Source organism: Chiloscyllium punctatum, chromosome 8, assembly GCF_047496795.1.
Source record: "Chiloscyllium punctatum isolate Juve2018m chromosome 8, sChiPun1.3, whole genome shotgun sequence".
NCBI lineage: Eukaryota > Metazoa > Chordata > Chondrichthyes > Orectolobiformes > Hemiscylliidae > Chiloscyllium > Chiloscyllium punctatum.
This window is the reverse complement of record NC_092746.1, coordinates 40,438,127-40,459,195: the sequence shown is the minus strand read 5'-3', so window position 1 is coordinate 40,459,195 and position 21,069 is coordinate 40,438,127. Positions and strand designations below refer to the sequence as shown.

The window sequence follows — 21,069 nt, the reverse complement described above, 5'->3', positions numbered from 1 at the left end:
GCCTTTCTATGTACAGTCTCTATTTATATCAGGTCCTGGGCCTCCTCAATCACCACTCCCTAACCACCTGAAGTCTGGAGGAAGAATGCCTCATCTTCCGTCTTGGGACCCTCCAACCCTATGGAATCACTGTGGATTTCACCAGTTTCCACATTTCTCCTCCCCCCTCATCTTATCCCAGTTCCAACCTTCCAACTCGGCACCGCCCTCATGACCTGTCCTACCTGTCCATCTTCCTTCTCACCTGTCCTCTCCACCTCCTCTCCAATTAACTGTACCTCCATCTACCTACCGTACTCCCAGTTACCTTCCCCAATCCCATTTATCTCACCACCCCCTTGGCTCACAACCTCATTCCTGATGAAAGGCTTATTTATGCCCGAAACATCGATTTTCCTGCTCCTCAGACACTGCCTGACCTACTTTGCTTTCCAGAACCTCACTCTCGACTCTGATCTCTAGCACCTGCAGTCCTCACTTTCTCTGTGTTTATTGAGTTGCTGTTTTTCTTGAAAATATTGTATATGTACTTTTCTTCTGCTGTTTGTAGTTCTTGGTGCAGTGTGATGTGGCTCGTTGAAATAATATCTTGATGCAGCTCTGTTTGTGGGTGTTGGGATGATTGCTTCTGAAGTTAAGTATTTAGTCTGTGTTTGTTGTTTTTTTATTGATGCTGATTTGAAGCTCTCCATTAACTGTACTTTCAACGGTCACGTCTAGGAATGGGAGTTTGTTGTCGTTCTCCTCCTCTTTTGTGAATTTTATGCCTGTCAGGATATTGTTGATGGTGTTGTACATTTCCTCTAATTTGTTCTGTTTTGCGATGACAAAGGTGTCATCTATGTAGCAGACCCAAAGTTTGGCTGGATAGATGGCCTGGATAGATGGCTTGTTCAAGTCACTGCATTATTGTTTTATCTATGAGCCCCTATATTGGTGATCCCATAGGTGTTCCATTGATTTGTTTGTAGATTTTGTTATTGAATGTGAAGTGGGTGGTGAGGCACAGGTCCACTAGCTTGAGGATGTTGTCTTTGTTGATGAAGTTGGTACTGTCTGGTGTTTGTGGCCCTGGTTTTCCTAGTGGTGATGCCAGTGTTTCTTTGGCCAAGTCGATGGTAATTGATGTGAAAAGTGCTGTAACATGAAAGGAGACCATTATTTCGTCTTCTTCTATCTTAGTATCTTTGGTGTTCAGGAATTCTTGGGTGGAGTGAATGGAGTGGTGGGAATCTTCAATTAGGTATTTTAGTTTTTGGTGGAGTTCCTTGGCTAGTCTGTATGTTGGTGCAACAGGTAGGGAGACTATGGGTCTGAGGGGGGGCCCAGGTTTGTGTATTTTTGGCAATCCATAGAAGCGTGGTATGTTAGATCCATCTAGCTTCATGTTTTGGAAGGCTGTCCTGTTTAATTCTCTTGAATTTTTAAGAAGAGGCAGGTGGAGTTTAATTCAGATAAATGCGAGGTGCTGCATGTTGGGAAAGCAAATCTTAGCAGGACTTATACACTCAATGCTAAGGTCCTAGGGAGTGTTGCTGAACAAAGATACCTTGGAGTGCAGGTTCACAGGTCCTTGAAAGTGGAGTCGCAGGTAGATAGGATAGTGAGGAAGGCGTTTGGTATGCTTTCTTTTATTGGTCAGAGTATTGAGTACAGGAGCTGGGAGGTCAAGATGCGGTTGTACAGGACAGTGGTTAGGCTACTATTGGAATATTGTGTGCAATTCTGGTCTCCTTCCTATTGGAAAGATGTCGTAAAACTTGAAAGGGTTCAGGAAAGATTCACAAGGATGTTGCCAGGGTTGGAGGGTCTGAGCTATGGGGAGAGGCTGAATAGGCTGGGGCTGTTTTCCCTGGAGTGTTGGAGGATGAGGGCTGACCTTATAGAGGTTTACAAAATTATGAGGGGCATGGATAGGATAAATAGACAAAATCTTTTCCCTGGGGTCGGGGAGCCCAGAGCTAGAGGGCATAGGTTTAGGGTGTGAGTGGAAAGATATAAAAGAGACCTAAGGGGCAACTTTTTCACACAGATGGTGGTATGTGTATGGAATGAGCTGCCAGATGAAATGGTGGAGGCCGGTACAATTGCAACATTTAAGAGGCATTTGGATGGGTATATGAAGAGGAAGGGTTTGGAGAGATATGGGCTGGGTGCTGGCTGGTGGGACTAGATTGGTTTGGGATATCTGGTCGGCATGGACGGGTTGGACCGAAGAATCTGTTTCGTGCTGTACATCTCCATGACTGTATGACCCTATGATTCTGTTTTGTAGTGTTGGGTATATCGCCACCTGTTGGTATGTGTCAGTATCTGCAAGCAGAGCATTTGCCTTTTTAAGATTGTCAGATTTTCTAAAAGTAACGGTCATCCGTCTATTGCCTGCAGTAGGATTATGTTATTTTTGTCTTTTTTAAGTCCTTCTAAGGGTTTATTTTCTTGAGCATTGTTTGTGAAGTGGGAATTACATTGGATTCAGTACTTGGCTGTCAGATAAATAGCTATTGGAAACAACCTGAAGTTTGCCCTCCCATGCATTAATAAAAGGTTCATCTTGAATTATTTGTTATACACATCCCTCCTTCTCCTCCACAGAGACTTTGCCCTTTGAGACCTGTGCCTTCTAAAAGGCTCAACATGACCATTTAGGGGATCATAGACAAGGCATCATGAAGGGAATCTCATGAAGCGCACACATTTACAATATGCCAATTGCTTCCTCCCTGACACATCTAGTTGTCTTATCCCTTTCATTCCTTCATTTTAATGGCAATGGCTTCATTGGTTAGATTTCTCAAGGGTGTCAAAAGCCACATTACATTTTAAGTGGAAATATACCTTGTCTCCAAGTAAACAACTAGAAATACTCCTTTAAGATGGAAAGTGTTTGGAGTTGAATACCAGACACACATTGATGAACTTCAAGTGTTAGTGGTTGTTGAACACTCCTGAGAAATCTGAGGATACACTAACTGGAATATGAGTGTAGAGAATATATGAAAGCCGGCCTGAATGTACACTCATTGTGGTGAATGTCATTGATGGCACAGTTTGTCAGCCCTGCCAAACATTACATTAGTCACTTATGTAATGCACCAATGAATAGTTGATTGCACAATTCTACAAATATCCGACAGAGCCCTTGGAGAAACCCAATGGAGAATGGTGGTAACTTTGACAGCCATGGTTAAATTGTGACCACCAGGCAGTAAATGACTTCCAACAATCTGACATGAGATTTGAGCCTTCTGAGACACTGTTATTCTGACACAGTGAAGATGTGCATCTTTCGTTGACACACATGCTATGTTCCTGGTATTGTCTCTTGGGAGCACTACCTCTCTCCTCTGAAGTAGCAGGTCTGTGACAGGAAAGTTGCTGCTGATCTTGCTGTTCCTGCTGCTTATCATTTTGGTCCTCATCTGACATCCAAAACAAAATGGCGTAAGGACACCGCCTAAGACCAGAGCTCAAGTTGAGACTAGATAGGAATTTCCAAAGTAGTGGAAGTCATCCCAAAATCAGTGAGAATAAACTCTCAAAGTATTATACAATAACAATGACACAAATTTAGGTAAGAAAGCAACTATAATGTCCCCGTGCATTCGGGAAGTTTTGTCTGTCATTTCTTTAGCCCTATTAATTGCTGTTGTGTTGTCTGGCATTTACTGGTAAACTCTAGGGAACTGGGGAGTCTGTGCACCTACAGTTAAATTGCAAAACCATGTTAAAATAGTTCTTAATGAGCTATTAACATATTGAAATGAACAATCCCCCTGCCTGAGGGAATTATTCTCAGGCAGCCGAATGCAAAGCAGTTAATTGGGAAAATTCAAGTTGAAGAAGCTAGCTTTCTATCATGCTGTCAATGTACTGTAAATTCTCTTTTAAATTTCAACTGTTCTCAAAGCCACTCACTTTTACAAATAAAAATGACCCCCCATTGCATCAAGGTCAGCAGGTGAATCTGCTAATTTCATCTGGAATCTGAACTTGCCCATGCAGCATTTGCCAGCAGTAAAATTACAAATCCTTGCCACTATTCTTGTATCCAAGTAATTGGTAACTATGGGGCTCTGGACCCCACCAGAGTTCCCGGCAATATTCTAGAACATAGAGCATAGAACAGTATAGCACAGGAATAGGGTTTTTGCCCCATGATGTCTGTGCTGACCATGATGCCATTCTAAACTAATCCCATCTGCCTGCACATAGTCCATATCCCTCTCGTCCCTTTCTTTTCATTTGTCTGTGTAATTGTCTCTTAAGCATTGCTATTGTGTCTGCTTCTACCACCTCCCCTGGCAGTGTATTCCAGGTACCTACAACCCACTCTGTAAAAAACATGCCTCACACAACTCCTTTAAATTTTCCCCTTCTCACCTTAAACCTGTGCACTTAGAATCTCACATTTCCACTTTGAGAAAAAGATTCCAATGCCCATGAGCCTCTCCTACTTTTATAGAATTCTATCAGGTTGTCCCTCAGCATCAATGGGACTTCTGTTTTGTAACATTCTGGTAAACCTCTTCAGCATCCTCTCCAAAGCCTCCACATCCTTCCTATGGTGTGGTGACCAGAACTACACACAATACTCCAAATGCAGCCTGAATAAAAAGATTTATACACCTGCAACATGAGTTGCTGACTTTTATACACAATGCCCCAATCGATGAAGGCAAGTATGCCTTATGTCTTCTTTATCACTTTATCCACTTGTGTTGCCACTTTCAAGGAGATATGGACTTGCAACCTAAAATCCCTGTGTGTATCAATGTCCCTCAGGGTCCTGCATTAACTGTATACTTCCCTCTTGCATTTGACCTCCCAAAATGCATCATCTCATACTTGTCCAGATTAAACTCTGCTATTTCCCCATCCAACTTTCCAAGTGGTGTTTATCCTACTGTATCCTTTGACAAACATCTTCAATATCCACAATTCCACAAATCTTCTTGTCATCTGCATTTTGTAATAATCATATCATTTTCATCTAAATCATTTAAGATATACTACAAACAACAGGTCTCAGCACTCAACTTGCAGTTCACCACTGGCCACAGAATTCCAGTCAGGAAAACACCCCACCACAACTACCGTCTGTCTTCTATGACCAAGTCAATTTTGTGTCCAACTTACGAACTTCAGGGACCTGACCTGTGGCTGAAGGGAGTGCAAAGATCTCTGTCAAAGCCCTGTACTCTCCTCCCTTTCTTCCTGCAGTATCCTGGGATAGATCCCATCAGGCTTTGGATCTATAAATTATCTATCTTAATGTTTTTCCAAGACACCTAAAACTCCATCTTCAACAAAAGAGAATCTATTTATCATCTAAAAATCATCTCTTGACATTCATTGGCAGTACCAAACTGCATCCTCACCATCTGCATCCTAAGGATTACCATTGATCAGAAACTGAACTGAACTAGCTACATAAATATAGTGGCTACAAGAACAAGACATGGGCTAGGAATTCTGCAGTGACAAACTCACCTCCTAACTCCTCAAAGCCTGTCCAGCAACAACAAGGCGCAAGTCAGGATTGTGACAGAATGGTCTTCACTTACCTGAGAGAGTGCAACTCCAAAACACTCAAACAGCCTGACACTGTCCAAGTCAAAGTTTGCTTGGCACCACATCCACACATTCAGTAGCAGCAATATCCACCATCTATCAAATGCACTACAGAAATTCACCAAGACTCCTGAGAGACCATCTTCCTAAACCCATGAAAAGGGCAGCAGATATATGGGAAATGCTACTACATACAAGTTCCCCTCCAAGTCACTCACTGTTCTGACTTGGAATAATATTGTCAGTCCTCCAGAGTCACTGGATCAAAATCCTGGAACTTTCTCACAGTGTTACAGATTTACCTGTATGAAATGGATCACAGTGATTCAAGAAAGCAACTTATTACAACCTTCTCAAGGGCAGCCAGGAATGGATAGTAAATCCTGGTCCAGCCAGTGGCTTCCACACTCCATGAATGAATACAAAAAGTATATATCATCCCAGGAAGCTGTCATAGTGCTAGTCAATATGTGTGTAGCAGAGCGCTCCTGAGTTGTGTTATACTTTAATACAAATCCCTGAGTTCATTTCAACAATCTTTAGCATTAAGGACATTTGTATTAAGAACAAAAACGCAACAGAATGCTTAATGTGCTAATGCTGTTAAACATAATCACAAGTACAACATTTTGGACAAAGGAAGAAGTCAAAAAGCCTTGAACAACAATAAAAGTAGCTGGAAGCAGCAGCAACTTCAGAGTAGATTCAAAAAAGACTCTCAACAGAGGGTATTCTGAACAAGTGACAAATTGAAAAGCAAACCTTATGGGAATAGTATTTCATCAAAAAAGTAGTTTTCCATCAAAATCAGTCTATAAGATCAAAATCAGAGCTGCAAGACAACAGTGCCATGTGCCATAAAATGTTGGGCTTTTCTGCTGAAAAGCACTCCATGGGCTGATACAGTCATAGAGTCCCACAGCACAGACTCAAACCTTAAACCTATGCCCTCCAGTTTTGGACTCCTCTACCCTTGGTTATTCCCCTTATCTGTGCCCCTCCTGAATTTATAAACTTCTATAAGATAACCCTTCAGCATCTGACGGTCCACTCTGACAACCTCTCTTTAAAACTGAAATCTTTCAGTTTCAGTAACATCTTTGTAAATCTTTTTTTGCAGATTCTCCCTGTGTAACAGCTGAAAGGCTGTACTGCAGAAACAAAGCTCAGGACAAGGCAGAAATCCTGTACTCCAGACATGGAAGCATCCTCCTCTTTTTTCTGGAAAATACTTGGAAAAGGAATTCTTGGAACTAAGAAATATTGATGCTTTTATAATAAAACATCCAGTTCTTAACTGGAATGTTCAGCATACCTTTCATGGATTCTAACTATTTCACCAGAATATTAAGTCAGAATGTTTTGAACTGGTCATCGAAGAACCTGACAAATAGAGTAATTTGAATGAAAATGGCTACTGGCAATGAAGCTTTCCATTGCACCAACGCTTGTGGACTATCAGAAGCAAACCAGAAGGACCCATCTCAGCTCTGGATAACACTGCAGGATCAACTAAAATTCATGGTTAAACATGGAAGCCAGCACATTGTGTTCAATAAAACAGTAGATATTGAGACAAAGATAACTGTTGCAATTTTTCAGATGCTCTCTGAGGGAATCAGGGGGCTGTTACCCCAATACAGGTATTCCAAAAAAATCTTGATAAGATCGAGAATCAACATGAAGTCTACTCAAAGACAGCCAAAGATATGAAGCCATGGCTACAAGCAGACAATAAAGGTCTCAGAACAGCAATAACCATAGGTAAGGTAATCAAGACATCTTGATACCATAAGGCATGTGGTAGATCTGGTCGCATAGATCAGCCATAAAACTGCTCTGCATTCAGTGGTACCAGTCAGGCATGTGATCTAAAAGGAAACTGGATAAAATTGCTGGAATGTGGCAGTGAAGAAGCAGTCAGAATCCACAGCTCAACCAAAAAGAGAGGCTTTGTAGTGGGAAAAATGGAGACAACTATACCAAGCACCTTGTTAGGACAGATACATCCACATGGTCGCAAAGCAGGCTGCAAAGAAAGCGAGGAAAACATAAGGTGAAAGTCCCTTCAGCCCTCAATGTTGTGACAGTCTTTTATCCTACTCTAAGATCAAACTAACCTTTATGCCCTTCATTTTACTATCTTCCAGGTACTTATCTAAGTGTCCCTTAAATGTCCCTAATGTATCTGACTCTACTATAACTGCTGGCAGTGCATTCCACGTACCCACCACTCTTAAGACCCTGAAGGGGTTTTAAATGGGAGATGCTGGAAGGATGTTGCCTCTCATGGGGTAAACTGGAATTAGGGGGGCATGGTTTAAGACAAGAAGATCTCCCTTTTAAAACAAAGATGAGATTTATTTTCTTTTATCTCTCAGAAGATTGTTAGAATGTTTTGTTTTCCAGAGCAGTTGAGGCTAGGTCATTGACTTTATTTAAGGCAGAGTTCAATTGATTTTTAATACAAAATGTTTCCAGGATCATATGCAGCAGACGAGAAAGCAAAATTGAAATGATAAATGGATCAGTTCTGATTTTACTGAATGGTATAGCAGGTTTGAAGAGCCAAATTGCCAACACTCGCTCTGACACCCTAGGTTCCCAAGTGCTCTGTAGAAGTGTCAAATATCTGTGATGAGCCATGTTCTTACCCCAAATAGAACAATATTGAGGAAGAACAGATGCCATCTGTGAAAGTTATCTATTGGCAACATATCTAGCATTCCTAGTGCATCAATAACACATTCACATTCAAGTTTTCAGACTGATGACAAATGCAACAATCAAGTACAAGATAATTATCAGATTAATCCAAGAGTTAAGAGAAAGGAGTGAACCATTCTGGATTTCAGAAAAACGTCACTGTTACAAGATCAGGCCAGATTAGCAGACTACCTGTACATATCAAACACAATTGAATAATTAACATGGGAGTCCATATAATGTGCAAATATTATTTATAATTATCCTAGTCCTTTATTTGATAGTTTATAGCATGTACCATTTTGCTATTTAAGAAAATAAGATGTTGTAACGCTACTTCAATTGCTTTAATACTAATTAACATTCTGCCCTCTTGACCTGTCCTTCCTGTCCATCTGCCTTCCCACCTATCCATTCCACCCTCCCCAGCCACCTATCATTATTCCCCTCCACCTGTATATACCTATTGCCTTCCAGACTACTTCCTCCAAGCACCACCCACACCTCACTATTTATCTCTCGGCCCCCTTCCCCCTCCACATTCCTAATGAAGGGCTTATGCCCAAATTGTTGACTCTCCTGCTCCTTGGACACTGCCTGACATACTGAGCTTTTCCAGCGCCACACTTATCAACTCTATATCACTGAAAATATAAATCGGTAAAAAGTAACATTCCAGGATGTGATCCAAACTAATTCTATTTCAGTTATTGGAGCAGTATTAGCTGGTATGTATAGACAAGTTCTCCTGAAGCTTGTCATTCATTTAAAAAAAAACTTGAAACTTCCCTTACCCAATGTTGTTGCAGTTTGGTATATCTGTCTTAAGAGCCAATAATACAATTATATAATTTGAAATCAGTTGTTAAACTAAAAATGTATTAGTTTTACCTCACTTTGCGTGTTTGTACTCCTTCTCCACAGTTATCCTTTAGGTCCACATTGCTCACTTTGCAGACACTCCATGGTTCGGCTATCCACACATACTGACTGCAGTCACTGTGGCACGGTACCACCTCATACACCTGTGATGATAATTCATATAATACTGGCTTTAATAAATATGGTTACTTCAAATTCTAATCCTTTGGGTCTTCCTCCCAGTTCAACCACACTCGAACTCAGCTCAACATTTGATTTCTATTCTCTGAGGAGCAGAAGGTTTTTCTTTTGCAACTCAACACATTCACAACTAAAAGCTGCTGTGTACTGTCCCTCTGCTACTCGTGGCTACATGATGGATTGGATAATTATTGCAGCTGTGCAAAATTTGATTCGCGAAGCCTTTGGTGAAAGACCCTGAGGAAAATCAAAGATCAAAGGTTGGATAAAGTAGAAGATGACCTTGGTGGATGCAGCAAAACAGCCAACTATAATTATTGGCATAAAGTGGCAGTCGGGATGTCAGAATTAATGATGGTGATGACTGTGCAAAGATGCAGGGACCTCAATAACTATCCTTCGAATGCAGTGACTGAAACACAAGTACAAAAGGAGCTACCTTTCATTTAGTTCAAAGAAGACTCAAATAAAATACTTGCTCTTGTAAAATATATGCTGAACCTGTCTCGATAAAAGTGAATTATTCACTCCAGTACAATGTTTGAAGCTAAAAGAGGCTAAGCGCAGCTGACATTGATATTGTAGCTACTGGAGTCTTCGAAGTTTGGAGAATATTTTGTTTACACTGTATGGTTCCTGTTCAGCTCGAGCCCAACATAAGCTCAAAAGAATGTTCTATGGGATTGTGTTTACATGCATGTTCTGAGCTCTCCTCCGAGGAGCGGAAGTATATAAAACTAGCCTTAAAACAAATTCTTCTGTTCCAAACATTTAAAATTAATGTCAGTTCAGTAAAAAAAAAGACCCAAGTGATTCACATTCCATTTGATACCAAATCAAAGAAACATGAGGCTGTATTATCCATGATTATCATGTTTATTGCTATAGGGTCAGGATGGTTGTGACTCTGGATTTACACTGGAAAGTTGGTCTTGAAGTGAATATTCACAACATAAGAAATGCTATAGAATTGTTTGAAATATGTGAAGTATTATAATGACTGAAAATAATTAGTACTACTTCAATTTAGTCTTTTTTACATAATCATAGAATTCCTATAGTGTGGAATCAGGCCATTAGGCCCAACACCAATCCTCTGAAAAGTAACCCACCAGACCCATTCTCCGACCTTATAACTTCACATTTCCCATGACTAATGCACCTTGTCTACACATCTCTGAACACTATGGGTAATTTAGCATGGCCAATTCACCTAACCTGCACATCTTTGGAGTATGGGAGGAAATCGGAACATTCGGATGAAACCCACGTAGATATTTGAACAATGTGCAAACTCCACACAGACTAGCATTGTGAGGCAGCAGTGTTAACCACTGAGCCACCATGAGTGAATTGCTGGTTCAACTATGGCTGCATATGTTAGGATATGATTTTTAAAACAACTCTTTTTAATTAGTTTTACAATTGTTTCTTCCTTTGTATTTATATTTTTGGCCAGGACTGAACTATTTATTGTTGAATAATACTCAGTTTGCAAATGACTGTGCATAACTCAATATATATTTTTTATAAGTTATTACAGACACAGTAGTTCAAGGTCTTTCGTCCTGACAGATAGAAATGTCCTCCCAAAATGTGATCTACAGCATGAGAGTGAGTTAATATGTACATTTATTAGAAATGTTAATTCTGCAGGAGTCTGTATTTGAAAATAATTCTTAGGAATTAGACCTAACTATTGTATCCCATCCTCAACTGGTATTATTTACTATATTTAAGAATTTCCTTGTTAAAAACAAACTTCAGTTATGTTAATGGGAGAACATAATAACTACCCTCCAAATGACAGAAATGTCTAAAAGAGAAAACCTTTCTCCTCTTTCAAACGATCATTTAGACAGTCCCTGGCAAGGTATGCAATAAAAAAGTAAATAGGTCAAAGGTAATTTATAAAAATAAAATCAAAATATAATTACCAGGGATGATAATACATCCCAGAAAAATATTTCTAAACTCTGGAATATGTTTGTGTTTTTAAATGGGTGGATTAAATTAATAATAACAATTGCTTTCAAGAAATATCAGATGAGTCACAAAACATCAACACAGTTATTGTTGTCTCTAGTTAAATAAAATAACATTTTAAATTAAACAGCAATGATGATCATACTGTTCAATTTAAATTAATCTACATGCATAAGACATATGTGTCAAAGTCATTTTGCTTGGGTTTCCAAGGTTTGTCCAAGGTTACTGAACAACACATCCTGTTGAAGTTCAGTTTCATTTATTAAACAACACAAATTTGAATGTAGGACATATAGCAAAGGGCAATTAAATTGAACCTTTTAATTATTGTAAGATCACATTGATCAGACACCTCAATGGTTTTTTTTTGAGACGCATTAATGTGAAGACTGTCAAAATGATATAGAATACAAACCATCGATTGTTGAATTTTCATTGAATAATACCCAACACATTCATGGGCTGAAATGGTTTTCAAAGAAGACTGAAGAACTGACTTAAATTGACCATAGTCATTGCTTGACTACACAGGTTGGCCAAATTTCATGGGAATAACTTGGTTGATATCTAAAACAAGCTGAGTTAATATTGCCCACATGGGCAATGGAAACACTCAGCTGGACCCTATGGGAAGCATGATAAAGTCACCATCTCCTCTTTGATTTACCACAATATGAGAATTTCACATGTTGGACGTGAAATGTTTACTTTAATTATCAGCCTGAAAACAATAACAGAATACACAAACAGCTTCAATTTCAAACAACTTCTTTGGCAGCCCAAGAAGCAAAAGAGAGTACAAAGAGTATAGGTTTCCCACATTGTGAGCACAGAAAGATTTGGAAGAAATACAAATAAAGAATGTACTGAATTCCTGAAACCTTTATGCATACCGCAGTAACTCTCCTTCAGCAAGTGATGGCTACCACTGGTTTTAAACTTCTATTGATCAACAACTTATGTCCAGATAACAGTACAATCTGGGAAAATGTCTGCTAAGAAGTGATTCATGGAGCTTCAATTCTGGCAGCTCACATGAAAGTGTTTGACAGAATGTTGCAGTGCAGCCATAGCTGTTCTTGGATTTTAGACATCTGACTCCCATCTGCTGCTCTGATCTTGTTCTTATAAGGCAGCAGTCCTGAATTTTGCCCAACATCTGATCTAACGTATCCAGCTTTTGATGTGCCTTGCTAACAGAAACAGTTGATGTGTCAAATAGAAGTCTTTGTAGAAGTCTTAAGGAAGGAATCCCAGATAGTCCTACAGACATTGTCAGCAGCATTGCAGTGAATTAACACACAGCACTCCCTCCCAGCAGCAGCCTGTTCAGCTGAGACCTGGATGCAACCTTGAATATAACTGATTCCTGAGGAAGATCCCAACCATGGGCAATGTCTTTAGTGTACTTGTAGCTTGAAAATCCTCAGTCATCTGTTGTCACATTCTTTCATAAATACATACTTTTCATAAACTATATTGTTCTCATAATGGAACAGAGTTTTCCATATTTAAAAGATTTAAGTGTGAATTTATATAGTATGATTCCTATGTGACTATTTGTGGCAAAAATATGTCCTTTAAATGTCAAAACAGACTCCAAAATAATGTAGAAGTTGTTGCTATAGAACATCTTATTAGATCTCTTAGAAACACTTCTGAAATAAGATTTATTTTGTGTATGTAATGTTAGTTTATTTATTGCATTGATTTTTGTGACTTTACTAACATCTATGATTTGTTAATATCCCGTGTATGTAATGTGAATTTCTTGCAAATGCCACATTAACTTCAATTGCACATCTCATTCATCCTCTGTCTAACAGAAAGCTGGTGGCATGGGGGTTCCAGTCTCTTAAATACGCCAACTACATCTGACAACAAATTCATTCAAACAAGGATAAAAATAATTCTGGTTTGAAATTAACCACAAAAGTCCATACAGGTACATAATAAAATATGAATGTAGACATAATAGACAACATATACATGCACTCTTACAATGGATCTTACTGTCTTACCTGAGCCTGTAAGGAGAGCCCACAAATTGTCAATGGAAAGACAGAAAAAAAAGAGAAAAATTATTATTGAAAATAATAATCACTTTGTACAAAAATAATTGTCGGTTCTGTTATAACGCGCACTTCCTCAACACGAATTGGCTACAACGCGATTGAACAATTTAGACCTTTATTAGTAGGATGTGAATTTTCCCAACGTGTATTGGCTATAATGTGATTCTGGTCCCAGTGGTTTAAATAGTGCTGCTATTACACAATTTTCTTACAATGCAGGATTGCATGGGAAGGGAGCAATCATGTGAAATGAGAACAGACTGCAACAATTTACATGTTCTAATTCATTTTAAACCATGCTCTAAAATCAGACCAATATATCTTAGAATATGGTATTTCAGCCTTGGAAATCGAACATGTTCAGCCTTGGAGCTGTCTATCAGCTCCATTTATATTTGGAATCAATTTTCACAACTTATCCCCAGGATTCCTGCTGCAGCTCTGGCAAGAGTGTAACAAATGAGCTATAAATTAGATTGGGAGCAGATATGCTGAAAATGGTTAAACCATTTAACAATTAGAGGTCATAGTAGGTACTTCTACACACCAGAATACAAGGTCAAAGCCAAGGGTCTCTTTTCACTAGATTGACATCTCAACCCTTAAAAAATGACAAACAGGACCCAATTCTGGGAATACTGATGCAGTTCCCAAATTGTCTGATTGTCAGAAGGGCTTTTGAAGGGTCAGGCTTGGTTTGGGCATGCCTGATCGAGCTGACTCCATTGTGGGAATAGGCATCGCTCTACTCCTTAAAACTTTCAAAGAGTCGGGCCAGCTTTTTAACATGTCATGGTTCGTAGCATCTCAGGGATGGCATGAAACATAGATTGCATCATTTGTAAAGCGAGTTCAAATGTTCCTCCTCATGACCATAGTCCCATACCATTCCCACTCCCATGTCAAAGTTTGTTCCTCCACCTACCTCCATGGTGGGTGGATAGTGGGCAAAAGGAGGCTTGGAGAGTATGAGGTGCCATGGTTATTTGTGTTTGGTGGGGGAGGGTGGAGATGGTGGCTACATGAGGAGTGGGGGATGAAGTCCCAGAGAACCAGGGTGGATCTTCTCAGCCGATCCTGGCACACACCCACTCTCCTGACTGTTTACCGTCTACTTCGAGGATCACCAGGCCCGACTCAATCCCATATCTGCACTCTGGGACCAAGCATTGCATGTTCCTGGGTACTATTTACTGAGTTAGGTCAGGACTTCAGCTACTCACCACTGTGACAAAATATGGTTTAAAATTTCTACTTGGCCCTTATGTCTGGAATAGACTTACATCTGTTTGACAGCTTCAGATTTACTTTTTTTCCCCACAGTGTCTATTTAGACAGCAAATCAACCTTTCCTCTTTTCACACATCTTAGCAATTGCTTTCCAGCTGCCCATCTTAATGAGTCTTGGCTGAACATGTCAATGTAATGAGTCTCCAAGGTGCAAAACTGGATTAGACTTATGACAGAAGTTGGTTTGATTTTAAACAAAGAGTCACATGTTATGTCATTTATTCTCTTTTTACTTTACTTACACATAAATTTTAAAGAAAAGGTTTTGACATCAAATCCCATTGGATTTTCTTTTTTAACTGACTCATTTCATTGATTTTCTGATGGTTCGCTTGCTGTTAACATTGTTCTCTGAATAATGTTCTTAATAGAAGCAAAAATGAATTACATTTTTGGAAACTATAGTGTCTATGGGGTCTGTCAATATATTTATAACCCCTTCTGTCTGCCTGGCCAGAAACCTGCAGACAATAGAGGGGGAAACCGACTCATATTTCCGATGGACCAGCTATCAATAAACACTAGGGACTGCCTCTCCCTTCCAAATGTACTTATTCCATTCCACAAGCTCCATTAAACATTCCATCCCTTAGTTATTACAAATCTAAATGGGATTGGGTCCTAGTGGGTACTGAACTTGAATATGTCCCTATAATAAAGGCAAAGTGTTGCAAATGCTGGAGATTTGAAATAAAAACATAAAAATTTGGAGAAATTTAGCAAGTCTGGTGGGCTTCATGGAGACAGAATCAGAAATAATATTATGAGTTTGCTTCTTTTCTTTGAACCCAGTTATTGTTAATTCTGTTTCTCTTTATAAATGTTGCCACAGCCACTGAGCTTCCCCAAGTACTTTTCGTTGAATATTTCCTTTCTTCACTTCAAAGTTTACTGCCACAATACCATCTTTTAGATTTAATAGGAATAGGTCTATGGGTTATTTGGCAGAAATCAAGATTCAACTTTTCCAATAGAGAGTTTCTGATAATCTGAAGTATTTTAGGTTTCCTTATTTGTGTAGAATATCGATCCACTATTGAACTAACTGGAAGTTGAGCATTGAAATGAAAAACATGCTACATAATTTTTAAAAAAATGTTGTACTTATATAACCTGTATAATTAATCTAGCTCTTAGCTCTCTACAGGCATTGAAAGATTCAAAATTACATTTAATCTTTTTTTCAGTAATTTAACTTTCCAATATTTTCTTCTAAATATTTATAACTTGACGCTGCCTTATAGGTATTGTGGTATTGCGGGGACAGAATACCTTCTGTAGATGATTGTGAACCGTTTAGTTTGGTTAGGTTTAGAGTCAGATTGCTGATCTGATACCAACGTTTTTCCATCACTTTCATGGTGATCCATCTGTAGAAAGCCCTAGTCATTGCTGTAATCATTAGTTGTGGGGATTGAATCAAATATCAAGTTCACGATCATCTGAAGAGTTCAAAATAAATAAAAGGTTGAAAAATAGGCTTGCAAAACCTGCATTAAATTTGTTACCTGGTTGGTGTGATCGAGTTTTGGACAGGGTCTTCCACCATTGTATGGCTTCTCACGTAACCACTTGGATCTGACTTTCACCCCACTGCCACATGATTTGCTACAGCGTGACCAATTGGACCATTCACTAAGTTTACAGTCAGAAGGGCAGGGGATGATGCAAGCCTCCTCTATATAAGCTGTTGGTGGAGAATACAATTATGAAAACAGTGGTGGCATGTTAATACAGTACCTGTGTTATATCAACTTTAATGGTCACAAAAATGTCATGGAACCTGCTCAGCTAATGAATACTGAATTTAAGTTATCATATGTCTCTTTTTAAAACAAGACATATGATAATCACTTGATGCTTCTCACCCAGCCATACACACACAGCAGTTATGATCAGAGATAAGGCCATATGGTCGATTCCATAGCCTACACTCTCACCTACATGTAGTAGCTGACCATGTTGGTAGCTGACTTCCCCAAAGTTATCTGTGAAAATGAAGTCCTGAGGTCAATGGAAAACAGATTGTAAAATTAGCTGCTGATCCACTATCATTCATTCAAAATCACCATAAAAGAGGAATTTCATTCCCAAAATGTTTATGATGTTAACTTCTCTAAAGGTTGAGATTTTTGACAATAGCATTTAATAGTATGGTTATTGAAAGCTTGAGAAAATGCAACAGATTTGAAAATGACTTAAAACAGGTACCTTCAGCTACCACGTCACCAGTGCTGAAAACTGAGTTCTTTCCAATTTGGCCAGTATTGGGTTAGAATAGGGCTTGAAGTTTTCTGATTGTTTCACACGGTCATGCATATTGTGTTATTTTGTAGTTTTCTTCATGTATCGATGATACTTTTTTTTCCCTACATGGGTCAACTATCAAAATTCACTCTTGAAATTCTGCCATTGCAGATTCAAACCAGAACATTAAATTAAATCCTACAATTGTGTCACCCATGTGGAAGAGGGGAGAATGAGGAAATTATCAATACATCAAGAGACAGACAGAAGTACACCCTTTAACTTGAAAGCAAGAAGTCAAAGTGGCAAATATCTGAAGCTACCCCTTCTGGAACTTTGGCTGACAATTCAATGCTACCATAGTTGACTTTTTTGATTCGTTTCATGTGTCTAAAATGATCTTGCACACTTCATCTGAAATGACTATCATTTAATACAATGTCTAAAAATGTATTATTGTTGCCAGATATACTTACCTACAGTCCAATAATCCCTTTTTTTAAGCCTTTTTACACAGAATTGGAAGAGCTCAGTGAGAGTGAATCAGTGCATCCTACTTAGCGAATACTATTGGTTATGAGGCAAATTAAAATTGGAAGAGGTATTAAAAATAATCTGGTCTCCAGTTTTCTGAATGCTTCCCAAACAGAAATCATGGGAGCCATACATGTATTGTGATCCAGCTCATCTGGTCACTATTCCTGGGAAAATAGATCAAGGATTTTCAATGAGGATAACAGGGTTGATCTTTATAACCCTTGCACAGAGATGAAGGTTACAAAAAAATGTCAGGAAATGAATCTCACTCATACTTTTGAGTATTCCCTATGGGCAAAGGGACGGTGGGAAAGAGTTTGTGATAGGCTGTGATTCAAGAGCAATGTGAAGCTGAAAGATGGGGTTGCAGTTTAAGGCTCCAGAATCTGGTAATAAGCTCGAACACATTTAAACTGTGAACTTCTGTGACTTTCCATCATTAAATCAACTTAACAGTCCTTGTGCAAAGCCAAATTTCATGAAATCATGCAAGTAGAACAGGTTGGAGGGGGATGTTCCTGGAGTTCCATTGGGCTCTTTTCAAAAATCTGAACACAACTGATTTTGGAGCAACAAAGTGAAAAGGACTCACATTATGATTGTACACAGGACAGAGCATAACATGGTCGATTTCAGAATGGCAAGATGTAACTAGCAGATTGTCACAACAACCAGTGCTTAACATTTACATAAGGCTACTGAGTACAATATAACCAAGTTTGTTAATGATACAAAGTTAACTAAGAAGAAAATTAAAAAAAAATGAGGTTGCAAAGGAACAGAGATGGTTAAATGAGGATGACAAACTAGAGTTTAAGAAGAATTTGAAATTTTTGACTTTGGTAAATGGATCCGAAAGGCAAATAATGTTAAGAAGCAATGAAACTAGTAAATGTTAGCATTTGTAAGCATTTAGGCATGCTCTTACAATAATCACAAAAATTCACTAAGCAAACCTTGATTCATTCATGGTGTATGAAAATTGGCCAACATTTATTGCCCATCCCTAAGTGATCTTCATAAATTGCTGGGAAGCTGCTTTCTTGAGCTCCTGTAACCTCTCTTTCTATTTCTTATATTCAAACTGCAGGAGTAGCTTATTTCATTGCAAGGTTGACAAAAAAAATCATACTTTACTTTTGCACACTGACATGTGTACTTGAAAACAAATATGAACAATCTTTTTAAATTTACTTTCAGCTTACCATGTCTGTTGCATCGTCCTGATTCCACAAGTCTATTATTCTGATCACGACAAGCCAAGGCTTGATAGCGATATCCACGGCCACACTCCTTGATATCACCTTGGATCTTCATGCCAAGCAATACTTCCATTTTTCCCTCAGGAAGAATGCAGTCAGACAAGTTGCCTACAGGCTGGGCTGTGTACTTGTTGCAGGGACAAAACTGGGTCTCAATCAGAGGGAAAAGTTGAGCATTCCTACATTTCTCTCTTTTCCTGCTTTTACCTGATGGTAACAGAGAAAACATTGGCATAAGTACTGTGAAAACATATTTTTCTCATGATGCACCAGGATGAAACAAAGGTTCAACTGCTGGAGAACTATAGCACAGTTGGGCACTCAGAAAGCAAACATTTGAGAGATTGTAGTGACATGCCGAAGAGAAATTTTACATTAGGCGAGGGCACGGCAGGTTTCAGATATAATTATGGAGTTTTCACATTCCCAATTTAACCACTATGATAAGATACATCCCCTCAGTATGAGAAAAGTGTGTGGAGGTCAACAGAAAGGATCAAGTTTTTGCAGTTTAAGAGAATCAACTACGTAAGTAGAAGTAGAATTGAGATTCTACTGAGGGAATTCAAAGTGCTGGGTAGAAATCATAAAGCAGCATCTCCAAGGTAATAATCTCTGAATTTACAGATCAGAGGTTTAAATACAGGGCCGACAGAATGGTTCTGGAAGCACTAGTTTTTAATTATAAGGCACTGGCATAAGTACTGTGAAAAATGGGATCTGTTCCATTGGTAAGGACTTAATTTAAGGAACTATTGTCCAGAGAAATTAAATAATTACAGTAGTAGATAATGCTTTAAAATAATATGGGGGATGGCAAGGATAATGTAGTTTGGCAGAGAACCAGACTTCTAATAGCTTGTTAACACATGAAAAAGAAGGTTCAAGTCCTGATTTTTTTTTATTGATGGGTTTTGGCTCTTGTTGGCTAGGCCAGCATTGTTGCCCATTCCTATTGCCTGCAAGGTGCTGAGACCTGCCAACTTGAACTGCTATTGCCCTTGGGATATAAATAAACCACAATGCAGTTGTGTAGTTGGAAAGGAGTTCGAGCAATTCTGACCCAGCAAGAGTGAAGGAATAAAACTGTAACTCAAATCACAATGGTGTCTGATTTGGAGGAAATCTTGCAGATGATATTGTCATGTGTCTGCTATCCTTACCCTTCTTAGTGGTAATGACCATAGGTTTGGAAGGTGCTATGGAGGGAGATGTGGTGCATTACTACATCTTGTACCCGGCAGAGAATTGCACCTGACCCTCAACACCATCTCGATGACCATGAAAGCCTAGCTGTGTCTCTACTTTCTGTGCAGGCTGAGAAAAGCCCACCTCCTCCACCACCCCGCAAACACCTGATGAAGGAGCAGTGCCCCGTAAGCTAGTGCTTCCAAATAAACCTGTTGTACTATAACCTGGTGTTGTGTGATTTGTAACTTCATTACAGACATTTCCAGCACCAGCTGCATCTCAAAGGCTAAGAGCATTGTGGAAAACCCCACACACCCCTCACTCAAACTCTTCTCCCTCCTGCCATCTCTTAGAAGATACCAGTGCATTCAATCTCTTACAGCCAAACAGTACAACAGTTTCTTCCCCCAAGCTATCAGGCTCTTTAACAGAGTACGATCAGACTCTTGCCCAGCTGAAATCCTTTGCAAGACTTCAAATTACTGTGAGAAAAATTATTTATCTATTATTTATCGTTCTTCCATTACACTGCAACTTGCATGTTTTGTACTTCTTATGCACTCTATGCTGTGCACGATTGTGTAGTTTGTGCTGTCCGTGTAGCACCCTCGCTCCTGGAGGAACACTGTCTCACTTTTATCATATCAATTGTAATGGTAGAAATGACAATAAAAGCTACTCTACTCTACTCTACAGGACCACCACTATGATTTGGTGCTGAATGTGGTAGATTGGGTGCCAAGTAACTGAGTTATTTTGCCCTGGGTGTTGCTGATCTTTTTGAAAGTTATTGGATCTGCAGCTTTTCAGGTAAATGGAGAGGTTTCAGTCATATTCCTGACTTGTGTCTTGTAGATGGTGGACAGGCATTTGGGAAACAAGATGTGAGGTGGAATTTCAACCTCTGACCTTATCATATAGGCACACTACTTATGTAGTTGGTGCAGTTCAATGACATTCTGGTCTGGTCAATGATAATTTGCAGGATGTTGGTAGTGCAGAATGGTATGCCACTGAATCTCAAAGGGAAATAAAGGGAGGGCAAGATTATAATGGAAATAAATGCAAGTGCTGAGAATGTTAATTCAGGAGCAGGAGAGGTAGTGATGTACCCACATTGTATAAGATGGAAGTGC

At 39.1% G+C, this 21,069-nt stretch overlaps 1 protein-coding gene across 1 annotated transcript in view; it reads right to left on the bottom strand.

Moving 5' to 3' along the window:
- LOC140480487 (thrombospondin type-1 domain-containing protein 7A-like) overlaps nt 1–21,069 on the bottom strand; it is a 391,066-nt gene that overhangs the window by 49,235 nt on the left and 320,762 nt on the right. The window contains exons 13-16 of the mRNA XM_072575404.1: nt 18,686–18,949; nt 16,205–16,383; nt 13,353–13,358; nt 9,172–9,305 (exon numbers count right to left, since the gene is read on the bottom strand). Of these exons, the coding sequence (XP_072431505.1) occupies nt 9,172–9,305; nt 13,353–13,358; nt 16,205–16,383; nt 18,686–18,949 (583 nt within the window). The remainder of the gene's footprint in view (nt 1–9,171; nt 9,306–13,352; nt 13,359–16,204; nt 16,384–18,685; nt 18,950–21,069) is intronic.